Source organism: Anguilla anguilla, chromosome 1, assembly GCF_013347855.1.
Source record: "Anguilla anguilla isolate fAngAng1 chromosome 1, fAngAng1.pri, whole genome shotgun sequence".
Lineage (NCBI taxonomy): Eukaryota > Metazoa > Chordata > Actinopteri > Anguilliformes > Anguillidae > Anguilla > Anguilla anguilla.
The window spans coordinates 60,877,228-60,894,371 of NC_049201.1; the positions used below are offsets into that span (position 1 = coordinate 60,877,228).

General features: G+C 39.1%; 2 protein-coding genes across 3 annotated transcripts; both read right to left on the reverse strand.

The window, feature by feature from the left end:
- Positions 1-28: 28 nt before the first annotated feature.
- Positions 29-4,995, reverse strand: rbfa (ribosome binding factor A). Its single transcript, XM_035425658.1, has 7 exons — positions 4,639-4,995; positions 4,259-4,301; positions 3,979-4,155; positions 3,037-3,149; positions 1,436-1,520; positions 1,186-1,265; positions 29-510 (listed from the first exon to the last, which is right to left on the reverse strand). Exons 1-7 carry the CDS (start codon positions 4,890-4,892, stop codon positions 135-137), a joined length of 1,128 nt encoding a protein of 375 aa, XP_035281549.1. The 5' UTR covers positions 4,893-4,995; the 3' UTR covers positions 29-134.
- Positions 4,996-6,070: 1,075 nt separating this feature from the next.
- On the reverse strand, positions 6,071-15,271 carry LOC118212670 (activity-dependent neuroprotector homeobox protein 2-like). Of its 2 annotated transcripts, XM_035390826.1 has the most exons (4): positions 14,997-15,271; positions 11,086-11,203; positions 9,814-9,906; positions 6,071-9,502 (listed from the first exon to the last, which is right to left on the reverse strand). In XM_035390826.1, the coding sequence occupies exons 2-4, from the start codon at positions 11,191-11,193 to the stop codon at positions 6,755-6,757; spliced, it is 2,949 nt and encodes a 982-aa protein (XP_035246717.1). In that variant the 5' UTR covers positions 11,194-11,203; positions 14,997-15,271; the 3' UTR covers positions 6,071-6,754. The 2 variants fall into 2 exon arrangements, with proteins under 2 accessions (XP_035246717.1, XP_035246725.1); XM_035390834.1 differs by lacking the exon at positions 14,997-15,271 and having other exon boundaries at positions 6,071-9,504; positions 9,815-9,906; positions 11,086-11,101.
- Between the last annotated feature and the right edge of the window lie 1,873 nt (positions 15,272-17,144).

Here is a 17,144-nt window from a genome sequence, read left to right on the forward strand (position 1 = left end):
TAGAGAAAAATTACAGCTTCAAAGGCAGTTACACTTAAATGACTCCTTTTAATGATATTTATACATTACAAAGGATGGGCATTTACTAAATAAAAAAGCCTTTAAGTTACCATCGCCTGTGCAATCCTTTGAAGTCATGATCGATGATCATCTCTTGCTGTGACTTCCGGCACCTCCGATTCTTCGTTGTCGTATTCTGGATGCTCTACCTCCTCAGCGTCCGTCTCCTGGTCGTACCTGGCCTGCAGGTAGGCCTGGGGGGTGACGTCCTTATCCACAGGCCGTCTGGATTTTTTCTTCTTCTCAATCAGTTTCTGCTTCCTCCGTTCCAGCAGCACGTCTAGCTGCTGCTGAGTGATTGAGGGTGCAGGGTTCTTGCATAAGGACTCTTGTGACCCCCTCTTGTACTCCAGGATCTGTTTGTTCAGGGCCTCATGATCAATGCCAAACGGAAGAGCTCTTTTTGTAGTGACAGGCTGTTCTGAAGTATCGGACAGCTGGGCAGATTCCCTGAAGAAATGTTAACAGGCGACGTCAGAGCTTAACAGGTGTGAGGCTGAAGAAATCCCAGTAATCTTTGTATCTCAACAACTTTCAAATTTGCACAAAGTATGAGTAGGTGTTTTTTTTTTTAATATATAAAAATCTCATGTCTTTGTGGCACTTTGAAGGGACTTTCTGCCGAAAAAAGGAAAACAGGAGGTCGCTTGACCGTCACTTTTACAGGTGGGTATGGCAAGTGAAGTCCGATTCCAGCATCCAGAAAAGGTTTATCAAAACGATGCATCCAAATTATCACTTCATTTTGGTAGGAAAGTGCCTGTGTGTTATGGCATGGTGTTGTAACACGCCAAAAAGAAAAGGTGTGCGAGCATTTGAGTAAGAGACCTGTTTGATCACTTAACCTTCGCACTGGTCTTAAGATTGGTCTACCTGCTATTGTTCTTCACAGTATGCATGTGAAGAGAAGGAACTATTATTGATGTCTATTTTTAAATGGCATAAAGCATGCAATATATGCTGTATATTTTTGACTTATGCCCCACTATAGGATGGGAGATGGTACCCTTCCAATGCCAGTTATACTTGCAGCTCAATTTCAACCATTAACCTCATCAATAAACTTAAAAAGAACAAACATTATTTTTAAATGCTCCATGGGGAAAAAATACAAAAGATGCTCACCCTCCATCTTTCACATTATTCTTGATCTCGTCAGTATTTTCTTTCTCACCAAAGTCAGCTATCTTGAGAAGATGTTCTACCTGGTAATGGGGTGAATTATAATGAAATGCTTTTAGTTTTAGTCCTGAACTAAACAAAGCTTACTTCAAAAAGTCTCTAAACAGGCTGAGGGACCACACAAAGAAATTATAGAAAGAATTTAATTCAGGCATAAAATAAAGGATAAAAGATGAGAAAAGCTATACTGCACCTCAGTAAGGGCAGCATACTGTTTGTCTCTCAGGAATACCACGGGAGGAACACTTCCCAGAACCTGGTGTGAAATGAGAAGGTGCCTACAACACAGTTATACGCCTGAATGTTAGAATTTCAGTGCATGACACAGATCTGGTATGATTGATATATACTGCGTTCTATAAACACAGACATTACAAGGCCTTTTTTTTTTTAGACTGCAACAGAGGATGACCCAGACTTGAAGCACAACAAAACATTTACTCGTTTCTTTGAGCCAATAATTTTTGGTGAACAACATTTGTGTTGTTTATAGATTATAATGTGTACAAAGCCATTGTAGCATTGCAAGATTCAAAGAGAAAGTTCTTAATTTAAATGAAGTCTATAACGATGTCACACGCTAGATAGATTTTATTTTTAAAATATTTTTTTCCTGTGCATGTGATACATTTTTAATTCCCACTCTGGCAATGTTACTATATCAGTACTAATGACGTTAATAGGTTGTTAATGTTTGTCACTAGAGATGCCCTAAGTAAAAAATCAAGTTTGTTTCCAAAAATTGTTGGCCTTTTTAAAGTTGTACACTCCCAGGCAAAAAAATGGGCCAAGCCCAAAATGGCAAAATATTAAGCTTTTAATGGTCTTAACAACAAATAATTGGTCATAAAATTAGCAAGAATTAAACAAATGGACTCCTGAGACCTCCTGGGTCACCATTTGCTCGTTTACTTTTGCTACAGTGAACTGTTTGGGGAAAAGCTAGAAACAGGGAAATTCACTTATACAGTAGACAAATTAACATAACGTCAAATAAAAGAGTCATGTTTTGTATTTGGTTGCATATCATTTGCATGCCATGACTTCCTGATGTCTGTGACCTATCAACATCATCGGAGTCTGGATATCTTATTTTCAGGTTGTCCTACAAGCGATACAAAAACTCTTAGCGTTTGAATGGATCTCTATGGGAATTGGGGGGTGGGACTAGATTCAGCTGTAAATTATGCTGATACAGTATGGAACACATTTGTTGGCTAAATGGCTTTAAGCCATCAAGGGTCCAAGGTATCAAATGAGCCTCAAACCACCGTGCTGCTGCCAGATATGCAGTAGATCCTACAAGCGTTGTTTCTCCTGATTAATTTTCCTGTTGAACTCAATGGAAAAAATATTAAGGAGAAACAATGCTTGTTGATTCTTGCTAATTTTCTGACCAATGATTTGTTGTTAAGACCATTAAAAGCTTAATATTTTGCCATTTTGGGCTTGGCCCATTTTTTTGCCCAGGAGTGTATATTTGCCAATGTCCTATGATACACAAACATGTCTTAGTGGGTGTACTTCCTGTGAATGCTTATATAATGAATAGGAATGTAACAAGAGCTCAAAATGGGTCATATTGGCTTAGATAATGCTGAAATGCATTAGCTTCATTAAATCACACTCCATAAATCACAAGATGGAGCCATCTTTTCATGTTATCTAACCTATGTACTACATAAACAAGCATAATTATTCACTTACTCTGCTTAACCATCCATGTGAATTACTTGAACTAACAGTAATTACATAATATATTTTCCATATGTTACTTGCTCAAACAGGCATTACCGTAGACGAGGGGCACTTTTGTCCAATACTTGCTGAATCAGACTGTCCCTTTCAGATGTCCCACTTGTCTTCCAATAAACACGGCAGTTGGAAAAATCAGCCGGCAATGAGACCTTGCAGGAATACAAGGAAACACTATTTTAAATGACGATTCAGAGAAAACTGCATAAAGTAAAGAATAATATTTTATAAAAATCATAGTACAACCAAAATTCAAAATTTTAAGAATGTTTTATTTCTTGGAAAAGGTTTATTTTAAATTACTTTTTAGCAGGTATTCAGGATCAACAAATAAACCAACAAAAACAATGCCTGGTTTGTTACATTTTTAGGGTACACAAGGGGCACAAAATCCATTCACACAAACTCACAAATGGAAATGTGTGCATGTCTTAACACTGATAAAAAATAAATAAAACCCAAAAAACATTCTCTATTCCAATTCTGTTGCAATCAAAGGGCAGACAATATATACATATCAAGGTTGTAAGCGTCCCAGCAGGGGTTCAGTTGATACGACTGAATATGGTACTTAAACCGAATTGTTTCAATAAAATATCCCGCTGTACAAATGTATTGCATGTGAGAAGTAATTTGCTAGTTGCTCTGGATAAGCACGTCTTACGCCGAAATGCAATGCAAATCTAATCAGGGGAATGTTTTCTTTTTCACACTACTACAACTGAATGTTCAATATGGCTGGACAAACAAACTAGCTCACTTCAGTGACAATATCATTGGAATTGTTGTGTGAACACAAAGGCAGTGCTATTTCAAGACATTTGTATTTTGTAATTATCGTGCCTTGTCCTCAAATCTATCAATATTAAAAAATGCGATATTTGTGGCCATCATTTAATAACGTGCGCATAAAATGGATGGTTTAAAATAAAATTTTGTACGTTTAATGGCGCGTAAAATAAAAGAGAGATATAATCTTACCTTAGAAATCTCTACATTTAGGTTGTAGACTTCCGCACTGACTTCATGTGAACTGAGAAAATCGTTGATAGCCTTGAACAAAATCGTGTTGAGGATTCTCGCTCGCAAGCTGCTTTCTTGCTTTTGTTTCTTCGATTTGGTGAGCTGCAAGGGACCAGTCTGACTGGACGGCGAAATCTATCACACATCAACTGATATTAAGGGATGCTTACAGCATGAAAAGCAACAACAGGAAGGGTTGTATTAGCCAGATCGCTCAAACTACCAGCCATCAACTTACTTGTTTAGGACCGAGGATAGGGGATTCATACCACAGTTTCTTTCTGTAATGTACATATTATTCATTTAGTACAGTGTTCAAAAGGACACATCCAACTGAATTTCAAGTTGAATTAGTCTACGTAGGAATTGGTCACAGACTATACATTCAAAATCAGAAGTTCAACTGCTGGAAGGACGTTTGGAATGCAACCATTTGATTTGTGGCAAGTTGTCGCTTCCTTTTTCAGATTACATTACTATCAATTTAACAACATAGCAGTTTAAAAACGGAGCGAAACGTATATAGCTCTAGCTAGCCACACCTCGCTAGCAATCAACCACGAAGGTAAAACCAGCGAGATCCGTGTACGGGTGCCACCAGCCATAAAGCCAACTTACTTCGATTTATTTGCGAACTTCTTGAATAAATTTTTGCTGCCATACTGAAGGCAAGACGTGTGGATGTCCACTCTGCTCCAGCAACCTAAAACAAGCTTTCCGTTTTCTGTCGAGGGGTGCTCTCGCCTTCTATGTAGAATCTGGTGGTACTGCGTTTTCGCGGATTCTCCGATAAATTTGTTTCCAAAATGCATACTGCGCTGATGGTGAGCAAGGCATTTTCTGAAATAGCTCGATTTTATTGAAGTGAACATGACTGTCTGTTAATGTGTGGTATGTACTGAAGTCTCAGTACCCCATAACCTGACGCCAATCACGGGAAATGATCGACACATCTGTGCTCGACACATTGAGTCTTCTACAAAGGGAGAAGCAAATGATACCAGATGTATTCGACCTGCTGGAGCCCCACCCCCATATTTTTACCAAGACAGCTGCCTTGTTTTTTTTCCGTGTATTTCATGCAATCACTTTCATTATTATGAAAAGTATATAAGGAGTTTCATCAATGGAAAATGTTGAATTTATCATAATTATGATAAAATTAATGTTCTTTGAGCATGTACCCATCAGAACATGTCCCTTCCAGTGTTGCAGTGTGGCCTACTGTATCTATAGTCAGACCTGGGTCAAATATGTATTTGTTTTGGATTCAAATATTTTTCTATGCTTTATTGATCTTGTCCGGTGTATTGGAACCAATGAAATACTCTGAAAAATTGCAGACCCAACCTTCTGGTCATATTGGCAGGCTCAATTACATGAGGCAAGATCAGTAGAGCACAGAAAATTATTTGAATCCTAACCAAATATGTATTTAACCCAAGTCTGTCTATAGTCTAGCTGCCATTGCTGCTTTGTGTGGCAATTCACCCATCTCAGTTCTGACCCTGGGCCACTTGTTTTGTGTAACCTTAAATATAAATGGCAAGCTTTGGGGTCATTATACTACAATGCTATGCATATTTTTTCAGTGTGGTGCAGTGCATTATATAAATGCAGACTAAAAATGTATCAAACTATTTCTAGACCTTATCAATTTAACAATTGTATATTTAAATTTGATCAATGCCATGAGTTTAATTCAGACGTCAAAAACTATTAAATCATTTACACGTAAAATCTTTGCATTGCATCACACTAGTACATGTAATTACAGCACAAATAAGCAGTATTGATGAAGAACATGTGAATGCTGATCCTACAGGCATTTGAGATGCCTGACCTGGGCATTGCAAGGTCTGTGTCCATTTGTGTTTACAGATAAACCAGTTTCACCGGGACATTTTTATGAAAATGTTTGTGTATTACCATTGAACATGTTTGTGAGTATTACCATTGAATATGTTTGACTTGAAAGATTTCAAGAATAACTATGCATACAAAGTGAATAGTAGACACAGGATGTTTACAGACTGGCAGAAAATCAGGCCATATTTCAAAACTTTTTAATTCATTTACTTTATAAACTCAATTATACGATCAATGATGCCTCAGTTTAGAATACAGTATCATCTGAAATAAAAATGACAGAACAAGTACTTTAAGGACATTCAAACTGAACAGACACTTGAAACAAAGAATAAATGTACACATCTGAAACATATTGAAGTAGTTTGCATTTATGAAAATAACACAAAAGGAACACAAATCCATGTATAAAACTGGATATATACACAAAATTTAACTGAATGACAAAATAAGCCAACCAAATGTGATGGTCAAGGACCCTTCATTCTTTAAAACCGTCTATTATGTAACTTTTCAGCTATTCGTTCCTTTAAAGTTCAATGTGAAAAGGAAATAAAGCCCACAGCCAGAGCAATTATGCATATCCAAATTTACACAAGTTCAATAACAATTTTCAACAGTATATATATATATATATATATATTTCTGTTAATAAATGCATTCCTATTGGTCTACATTACTTAGGGAACTGAATAAGATGCTCATGTTATACATTTTAGTGGCAAGGAAGTATTGCCTTAAATTCTACAAAATATAATTTAAAATCAAATATAGTCTCTCCTCGGTAAAAGTTCTTGAGATCTAGTCAAAAGTGCTTCAACAAAATGGCATGACCCAAGCGCACTGACTTTCCGTGATTGACCCTCTACACACATGGCCTTTCAGCAGGCTTTTCCTTTTCTTTAACAGGGATCTGAATGTTATGCTTCACCTTCTTCAGCTCTGTCATGTTGAACCCTAGCAGAACCACAGTTCTGCGCTTCTGGATCGCCCGCATGCATTTGGAGCGCCTAGTGCCAAAGTGACAGGCCACATCGGTCTTGTTAAACCACAGGCGGGCTGCTAATGTTTCCATCTCCATCTTGGTCAGGTAGGGCTTCTTGTTAAAGTAGTCAGTGAGAAATTTCTTTCGTTCATCAAAGGACAGCATTTCCTTCCCAGTGGTATCAAGGAGCAGGGTGACTGATGTTTCAGAAGTCCCCTCACTTCCTACCACGCTGTCTTGAAAATTTCTGAACTGGCTGCGCTTGGCTGCTCTGGCATCCCTCTCCTGCTTGTTAGCCTCCAATGCTGCCTTCATTGCTGCCTCAAACCTGCTCTGAATCTGGGCCTCTGTGTCAGAGGTTTTGGAGGCAGGCACCAGAGTGACAACTTTTGAGGTAGCAGGATGTGAGACGCCTCCATTCACAGCAACTACTTGTCTTTTGGAGTCAGGGTTAATCAATCTCTCCACATCCTTGGCAGTCTTGGGTGCACAGCGGCAACGCTGCACATGAGTAGAGATGGCCTGGGGTGTGGTCTTCCCAGTATACACCCCAGAGCAGTATGCGCACTTAAAAGCAGGGGATTTCAAGATGGCGTGAATGGTGGGCACAATGTGGTGTTTTGTCTTCAGGTGGAGTTCATAATCTTCCACAGTCTGTGGCTTCTCAGGGCAGAAGGGGCAATCAGCACGGACACTTTTTATGGGTGTTCGACACACAGGTTGAGCAGAACCAGGTAGCAACTTCACATATATGAGGTCAAGAGAGACAGTGACCAGCGCTAGGTTCAATTCCTTGTCTCCCAGCAGCTCTTTGGGAGCAGTTGTGTTTATGTCAAAGTGTGGAACCAGAAGGTCGCCGTGATCGTTAATGTGAAGCTGATACTCCTGTTTCATGAAATTCCGATTGGCCAACTGCGAAGTGCTGTGCTCCTTGGCTGTGTGATCCAGGAGCTGCTTAATCGAATAGAACATTCCAGGGCAATGCAAGCACTTCAGACCATGCAACAGGTGTTCAAAGAGTCCTTTTCCAGACAGAGAAATGTTACAAGTCAAACACCTTAAAATTTTACTGTTCACTTTTTTCAAAAAGGGAGCCCGAGCAGCTAGTCCATGCACTTTAGCCTTTTTCATCACTGGAACCTGCCCATGAGCAGTCTCCATATGGACTTTGTGTACATCAGCAGGGAAGAGCTCCTTACAAACAGGACAGGATACCCACTTCTGCATCTGTTTGGACACAGTGGTACTAGAAAGAACAGTGGTGCTAGGAGCAGCTCCTGTCGGTGGCTTGTTTTGTTGGGGTGTAATGGTTGTAGTACTGCCTTGAACTACTGTCACAGGTCCTTTACCAGTCCCTTGGGCACTGCTGGACTGGACCGGTACTGTGACCTGGACAGGTGCAAGAGTGTAGGTGGGAAGGCCATTGACTTTGTTTCCAGTGGGGATCAGATGGCTGAAAAGCGACTGGGTGGTGAGCACAGTGCCGCGTGAGGTGGACTGAGTCACTGGGAGCCTCTGTGTCACCAGCAGGGGCTGTGGTCCAGGGCCTCGCAGGGCCAGCTTACCTTGGACACTGACCTGAACACCAGGGGGAAGCAGGACCTGTCGTGGCTGCTGTGTCTGTGTGGGTACCCCCACAGTGATTGGCATTGGTTTTGGACCATTTTGAGATACAGTTGGCAGCAATGTGCCAACCGGTGCCCGAACAAGGGTAGTAGCCACACCTCCGGCAGGAATTCCCTTAGGGAGTGGGGCATTTTTCAGGGCAGCTACTGCCTGACCGGTTCTTAGCAAACTCTGGGCTTCTACATTAGCCAGTCGTACTACAGTAGAAGTCTGTCCTGGGAGGAATGCCTGACCAGTCGCTGGGGTACACACCACAGTGGTTGTGTTGCTAGGGGTGCCCCGCAGCACAGTGCCTGAAAAGGGGGGTCTAGCCACCGTGCCTCCGAGCTGCGTGGCACTGGCCCCATGGACCAGCGGAACATTGTAAACATTTTGCTGGGTGACCTTGGGAGCGAGGCTTGGGAGCTTCTGCTGCAAGTACTTCTTGCCAAATTTACTGTGTTCATATATCAAGGCTTTGATATGCACCTCCAATTCTTTGTGTTTTTCTGAGGTCAAGATGTGGTAGATCAAATGGTCCGAGCTTTCAGCCGGCACGCTGCACACCTTGCAGTAAAATTTGGAGGTGCGAGCACCATTAGTAATTTTCATCTCGGTATCTGTCCGCTGCCCAAAATAGCGATTCATAAGATTGGAGTAGTGATTCACAAAGACATGTTTCTTTATGCAGTAAATCAATGAATCCTGGTACCCACACCTTCGACATGAGTACCTGTCTCCAGTCACAGTGGTGTCGACCATGACCGGGAGTCCTTTTGTGGTTGTCACCCCTGTGGGAGGAACGGGAGCGCTTGGGCTCTTCATTGAATCAGGATGGAAGATCCTAAAGTGCTCGATGACCACCTTGGGATGGGCGACAAATGAGCAGCAAGAGCAAATCGACAGCGCTCCAATGTCCTGCTCTTCTTCATGATAACGTCGCATGTGGGACCTGTAGCCATTCCAGGAGCGTGCTGAAAACCTACACAGGGTGCAGCAGAGTCCCCGGGTACGGTACCGCCACTAAAGAGACAAAACAGAGGCAATCAACCCTCACAAATAAACACAGGTGCATTCTATCCATGTACTCCGCTTCCTATAACATGGTCCACAGGTCAATGGATACCTAAGAAAGCAGAAGCAAGTAACAATATCAATTAAAAATATATTGTACAGTGTAAGTATTTCTTTAAATGATCATGTGCCAAAAAGACCATGTGCTAGCTTCAATACATAAAAAATATAAAATACTGTGGCCACAGATCATGTGTACCGCCCTGTCAAAAACCTTCCATAGCGTATTTTATCATCAAAATTCAACTAAGTCAGCATACCTTTTTTCTCCTTTTTCCATGGTACCCTTCAGTGAAGTCAAACCAGTCTGTGTTATCAAAGGCTTCATCTCCCACATCAAACCTCTGGAGCTCCTGATGGAGAAAAGGGGACCAAGTTAAACTACAGGAACACCCAAGAACCCAAGTACCAATGAGGTTTTCCGTATGGACAGCAAACTTTTTGATTTGTTCATATAAGTCCGTAGTTGACATGATTTATTGAGGAGGGTTTGTTTCTGCATGAAAAATACTGATTTAGGGTTTAAAAATTTTAAAAAGGCTTTGTCACAGGGGCTCCCGTGAGGGCAAGTCATTTTGACCCTGTGGACATTGGGTGCATACATAATATATAGACAACACAAGGGTTAAACAGACATAGGATGGTAAACTTTTTAAGAATCAAGAATTTGTACTGGACTAGTAGGCCATTTCAACAGCACACATCCTGTTTTTAATTTAGAAAAATGACAAGAACATACGTTTTATGAGCGACTTCTACTACAATTCCTGGCATTTTATGCATTACCAACTTTTTTTGAAAGAACATTACTATGAGGCTGCTGTGGGACTCATTACTATAATCAGTGCAGAATTTACCTTTGACTACTGTCACTTATGACTGCTACTAAACTGCTACTAAACCTGAAAAACGTAAAATAATGAATGTACTTTAACAATTTTCAAATTGTTAAAAACCTCAATCAAATCCCTTTCACTATGCCTGAAGAGATTGTGTGTCTTGTGTCTTCATTATTTTTAAAGGACATATTTCACTGCATTTGGTTCAAGCTGTATGTGACGTATGCATATTGTTCTAGTAATCTATACAAATATGGGCAGATTCATTATAACTTAACATAATTAAATAACTAAAATTATTTACAAGTTATTGATCACAACTTTTAATCATTATATTATGCTCTGCAAAACTGGGTTTCCGATCTGGCATTATAATACAATACTCACCAACAACTCATATCACCATCATATCACAAATACATATATCAATGTCTTTCACACTATGCACATCCAAATTTAGTCCCTCCCATAATATAATCCAGCTGCTGTAAGAATATGAATATATGAATATACCATTTTGGTAAGATACATTTCATTCGTCTCTTAATCTGCTCAATTCTGGATTCAGTTTAAAACTTCTTAAATCATGTTCATCAATTTACCAGCCCCAATGCTCGTCAACTGGGGCTAGTGCCATTGTTACTAAGAGAAAAGGGGCATTTTCAGCTTACACTACATCACAAAATAACTTACATTCAACAAGTCTTTGCAATTCTCAAGTCCAACATCACAGAGAACATCTTTTACTCGTTTTCTTGATTTTCTGATTTTTTCCAAATTGCCCACAGGAAGTTGCAACATTTTTCCTTGCCTGCAAGAGGAAAACAGGTGTCAATATCAAGAACAGAATAGTAATCCAAAATGATACCTTCAAACATTTGTACTCAACAAGTGTCAACAGATATGCAAGCAAATCAGAAAGGAAGTACCAACCGGACCCTCCATATTCCAGTACTTATAACAGAAAATCCATAAAATAATGTAAACATTTTAAACAAAAATATAATGCAGAGGTGCACTGATCAAAGCAGATGCACATAACACCATTTTACTGATGTTTTTACTGATGATTTTGAGTCAGGTATATATCATGTAAATGCTAAAATGGTTTAATCTTTTAGTCTATCTTAACTATAAACATTAAATATGGAGCCCTCCTGAATGTAGTCACTGAATTCCTGAGACCTATCCACAGTTGTTTTTGACTTAAAGGCCTGAGATAACAGTGCAATCAACTTCAATTTGAAATGTACCCACTGAATGAATACATATCCAAAACAATCATCATTTGCAGTATACACAATAAAGAGAGCATACCTTTGCTGACACAACCTATTGTCAGTTTACCATGAAAAGTCTGAGGTCATTTGGTGAATTGCACTACACGTGCACAAAACATACACGCACTCCACATCAGCTGATTATTAGCACCATCCAATAAAATACTACTTGACTATTTCTGCAGTCAACAGGGATTGGCCAAAAGTAAACTTTTCAAACCCCTGACAACTCAAGAAAAGCTTGGGATACTCCACATGAAAATTTGGGACTTTTTGTGCACTATATATGAGGATCTTGGATTACAGTGTAATACTAATTACTTTAGTGATCCCTAAAGAGACAGATCGCAATACACCGACCCTAACACTAACAAGCTATGACTTGCCATTTTTAATCCAAATCTAATTCAAATCAAAATATTCTCATTTAAAGCTGATTTTGAACAAAATCACAAGCTTTAAACACCATTTTTAATCAAAACTAGCTACAATTTCATAACTGCGCGGTTGAAAAAGACTTATAAGGTAATCATTATACTCTGGTGGTGTACTGCTTTCCTAAAATATTTTTAAAAGGCGCTGTTTAACTTTTTCTAATGGTAGGGTCACACCAGGAAAAGTCATCGAATTTCATGCTGAAAAATGTCATTTTAAGGAGTTTTCACTGCTGTTAAAGGATAGGTTTGGTATTTTTGAACGCAGGCCCTGTTTTCAGATAATCTTGAATAAATGTGATGTGGAGACCAATATTTTGCTCATTGTTTAAAATGTTTTAAAGTTTTATACCATTTTGTTGCATCCTCAGACATTGCTCACATTGTAATACACAGGGAGAAAATTTAGCAGCCTTCAAAGACCATGATAAATGTATCTTTTGAAAATGGGAAAATTGGAAGTTCACCATCTTTCTATTGGAAGAATGGGGCCACATCCCTCAAGCAGAATACCCTATGCAGGTAGAATATATCGTATTGCCGTTTCCAACTTTTCCACCTTTTTGACCACTACCTATAGCTACAAAATGAGAGACTGGTTAAAAAATAAAGCTAGTAATGAAGTAGGCTAATGATTACAATAAATTATTTAAATTCACAAGGGTGTATTCAGGGTTTTTCTGGTACAGGAAAATCTTTGGCATGTGCCAAAGTAAAAGTTGCAAGCACCAAAGCGGGAAAAAAAGAAGAAAACAAAAGAATGAAATCTAATTAGAATATTATTCTGTGGCACAATGCAGATAATCTGAAAAACGTAAACTGAGAAAGAGGGAAGCAAGACAGTGCACTCATGGGCTCTGTGGGCCGGGCTATCACATGCAGAGATGCTTGGCTTGTGAGTATTGCCACCCGCCTCTCAGAGCTCTGAAAGTATGTACCAAGAGAATGCAAAGGCAGATTCAATCCCATTGTGTTCATTCATTCATATAGTTTATTTAGTAGGGACAATGCAAGTTAACATAGTATCACAAGTTGATGTAACTGATGTTCCGCATACAGAGATTATAGCTATTGCTAGTTTCCAACTCCTGTCCCTAGTTAGGCTTTAAGCAATTACGCCAGCATTTATATTTTAATCCTTATACTTAGGAAACGTGTTCTATCATTTCGAGTTTCAGAGGTCGCAACGGCTTGTTTGACAGTTGGAACTTTCTTCTCAAAAAGACAGCTTGGTGACAGTTTTGATTTAAATGAGCATCTCTCACAGAAGATTTTGAGTAGAAAGATATTATTAATACCACGGCCATATATAAAACCCAAAATGTGTTTCTGGGTCAATGTGGCTCCAAAGCACCAAATACCATTTTCTTGCCAGAAAAAAAACCTGGTATTTTGACTTAAACTTTTTATTTACTCATTTATTTCCAAATTCCAGTGCTGCAGAGCTTTACCCCTTAACTACAAGCTACTTTGCAATGAAACAAGTTAAACAAGTGATAGAGAATGAACTGGGGCTTGTGTAACAAAGCAGGGGGGTATTTCACAAAGCAGGATTATTGAGTTAGCTGGATAACTGTGTTGAGTAAAACATGGAACGGCTCTTTTCTTTACCACAGTCCATGTTCCAGATTTGGGAGGGTTCCAGGTTTTACTCAGTGAAGTTATCCAGCTAGTTCACTAATACTGCTTCCTGTTTCACGTACATTGTTTAACAATCCTGGATCAACCCTATGTGACAGGTGGATGTTTTCGCAACAACATCATTACAATTGCTTGTTACAGCTAGTAACAAGCACATGAACGCACAACGCATGTGATCAGTAGGCACCAATTTGAAAATCTCTGAATCAGGCAGCATGTTCAGATATCTAGTCTAAAAATCACTGTCAATCAACTTAGTGTATGGATAGTCTTACCACAGTCCTCGTGCCGCCAAAACAGCTCTGACCTGTCGAGGCATGGACTCCACCTCTGAAGGTGTCCTCTGGTATATTTGTATTTCTGTATATATTTGTATCTACTGTATATTTGTATCTTATCTTTTGTATATACTGTACATTTGTATCTGATTGTGTTACTTTATTGTCTTTGATGCTGCAACAGTGCATATTCCCCTGGGGATCAATAAAGTACACCGCTATTACTATTACTACTACTACATATTACATTATTGGTTTTTATTACATAAAAAAATTGAAATGGATTACATTATTGGGAGTTATTACACTATTGGTAGTTTATTACATTATTAGTTGCTACAGGGCTATAAAAAGCTAAGATATTATTAGAAGGTGAATTATTTTCACATGATTTTAAAAACTCTCGACGGGTCAGAGCTGTTTTGGCGGCACGAGGGGGACCTACACAATATTGGGCAGGTGGTTTTAAAGCAAGTAAAGTATACCTTAATTGCCTGGTAGGTCATCAGGTACATAAACCTAGCTGAATAAATTCGCCCAGTATAAATTGGTAGCAAGCTGGACGTTAAGCTTGATAGCTAGCAAGCTAAGTACACAGTTGCAGCCAGAATTAACCCACTTGAGGAAATCACCAATACTTTAATTTCAGTAGTGGGTGTGCATTAAAATAGCTTGCTGGCTATCTAGTCAATCATGTACGAAGTATGCACCGAACGATTTCGCTCGTAAACTAGGCGAAATCTATGCGAACTGTTAATGCTGTATAGAATTATGTTCATTAAGCAAGCTAACTACACGGAAAGTTGCCTCAGCTCTAACAAAATATTGTATGTACGCATGCACAATGTTCCACTCAAGTGGAAGTTACTGACCATAAAACAAATGTCAGCGAGATAGCTAGCTAACAATCATGTCGTAATTATCTAAGATGAGGTCTAGTTGTCCTCTGTGATAGGTTTACGTATAGCTACCTTTCGCGTACTGGAGGAGGGAGCTCGCGCTTCGGTGTCTGTCTACTTTCACCAATCCAGAGGCGCGCGCTGTTCACTGTCACTGCAGCACACGCGCAATTCGATGCACTTGGACCGAACGTGAAACCTACGGACTCTTCTGAACAAATATTCAGTTCTAAGAAATGACAAAGTGTTACTGAATTATGTATCTTATTCGGCGGCAACTTCTTTTGTTTGTACTACATCATCATCCTCACCCTACTCTTGAAAGGAAACATGGCGCCCGAGAAACCAGGAAATGACGTAGACTTCCCTAATTAGCATATTGCATGGTTCAGGTTCACCAATAAAACAGGAGCAGCCAGAGTATTGAACGTTCACAACTAAGTTAGAATTATGTTTACAATTATGTTTATCGTGAATTTGATTAGTCCCCCAACTGCCATTCTTTATTGTTTGTGCTGTTAATTGATATAGGTGAAAGGTTGGGTGAAATTTAACGTCATTTCCTGTGTTAGAATTCGTGGGCGTGTCCAATAAATCTTATTCAAGAAAAGTCACGTGGTATTGAATGACTAGACTAAGTGGGAGGGTCTAATAGACTTTGGCATGACATCATACCTTACCATCCATTGACAGCCAATAATACACAAGGAAATGATAGCATGGACAAGTTGATTAAAATATGGGGAAACATGATGATGGGAAATTTGCCATTTCAACTCTGAGTTTACCATATCCAAATTCAAAGATCATGTAATTGATGATGTTCATCTGAATGGAAAACTCTATAACATAAGGTTGCCACGGCCATATAACAGGACCACATTGATTTGCATGCTGTCATTTAACTGAACGGGAGCGCATACAACAAAACCTAAGATGAATTTATATTAATTGGTTATATTAACAAGTGGTTTACATAGGCCTTGCAATGTGTTGATGGGGTTTAATTACATCAACTGCCGCATCCGACATCCTTGTCTTGTTTCACATTTTCATTTCACAAGTATTTTGTATGTCATAGGGAATTCATAGAGGGCTGAGTTACTGTCGGCTTCATATACAATGCACATGTACAGCATTACTAATGCCAATCACAACTATTAGCATTTCACAATAGCCATGTTTGTCAAATAATTTTAATATCATAGACTTTGTGCAAATAGAAAGTCAAACAGTGGTTTGTTTACAGAAGTGCTGTTGAACTATGGTACACACCTGAGCCAAGGGATGACCTGAGTTAGAGAGACCCTGGTATCTATGCAGTATGAGTTTTGAGAAAATGTTGTGTCCTTTTCCCATTTTTAACTACAACTCGGACATTAATCCAAATGGTCAATTGACATAATTTTCATGATCAATAAAATACAACAAAACTCAGAGATAGATAAAGCTATTAATGTGTATTGCATGTTTTTATGATATATAAATATATCATATATAATTCTCATTCATTTAGAACTTCACATATTTCACCATCCGTCACCACCATCTCCACGAGGGGTACTGGAGCATATCCCAGTATGCATTGGGTGAGAGGCAGGAATACACCCTGGGCTGTGGGAGAAAGCTGCAGTACCTGGAGGAAACCCACGCGGACATGGGGCGAACATGCAAACTCCACAAAGAAAGGCCCAGGCCAGGATTTGGACCTTCTTGCTGTGAGGTGACAATGCTCCCCGCTGCACAACTGTGCCACTCCATATTTCACCAGATATTTGAATTTTATATATTTTTTTACTTCAATTGTACTTTCGTACAATTTCATTTAAATCCAGTGAGCATAATTTTAATGCTTGGACATATTTATAAGTTTTAAAGTATTTCTTTTCAACAATTTATGGCTAATTATTACTGACCAAATATCTTTTTCCCTCTTGAAAAGTGGAGTATCCTTGTGTACAAGCTAAAAACACTTTCAAGTGGAAAATGCTGTTAGTGTAGCATGATGATGCTTTTACAATATACACTTCACTTGAATGTACGGTGATGAACTAAAAAATGGAATATGCCCAATATGGAAGGGGTTTGGTTGGAAAATAAAAATGAGAGATATTTTATAACGCCTTCAGTTCTATCTAGATATGATAAAAATGCTTTAGATTTGTGTTGAAGGGACTGTGGACATGTTGGGGGCCACACTCATATTTTCTGGGATTGTCC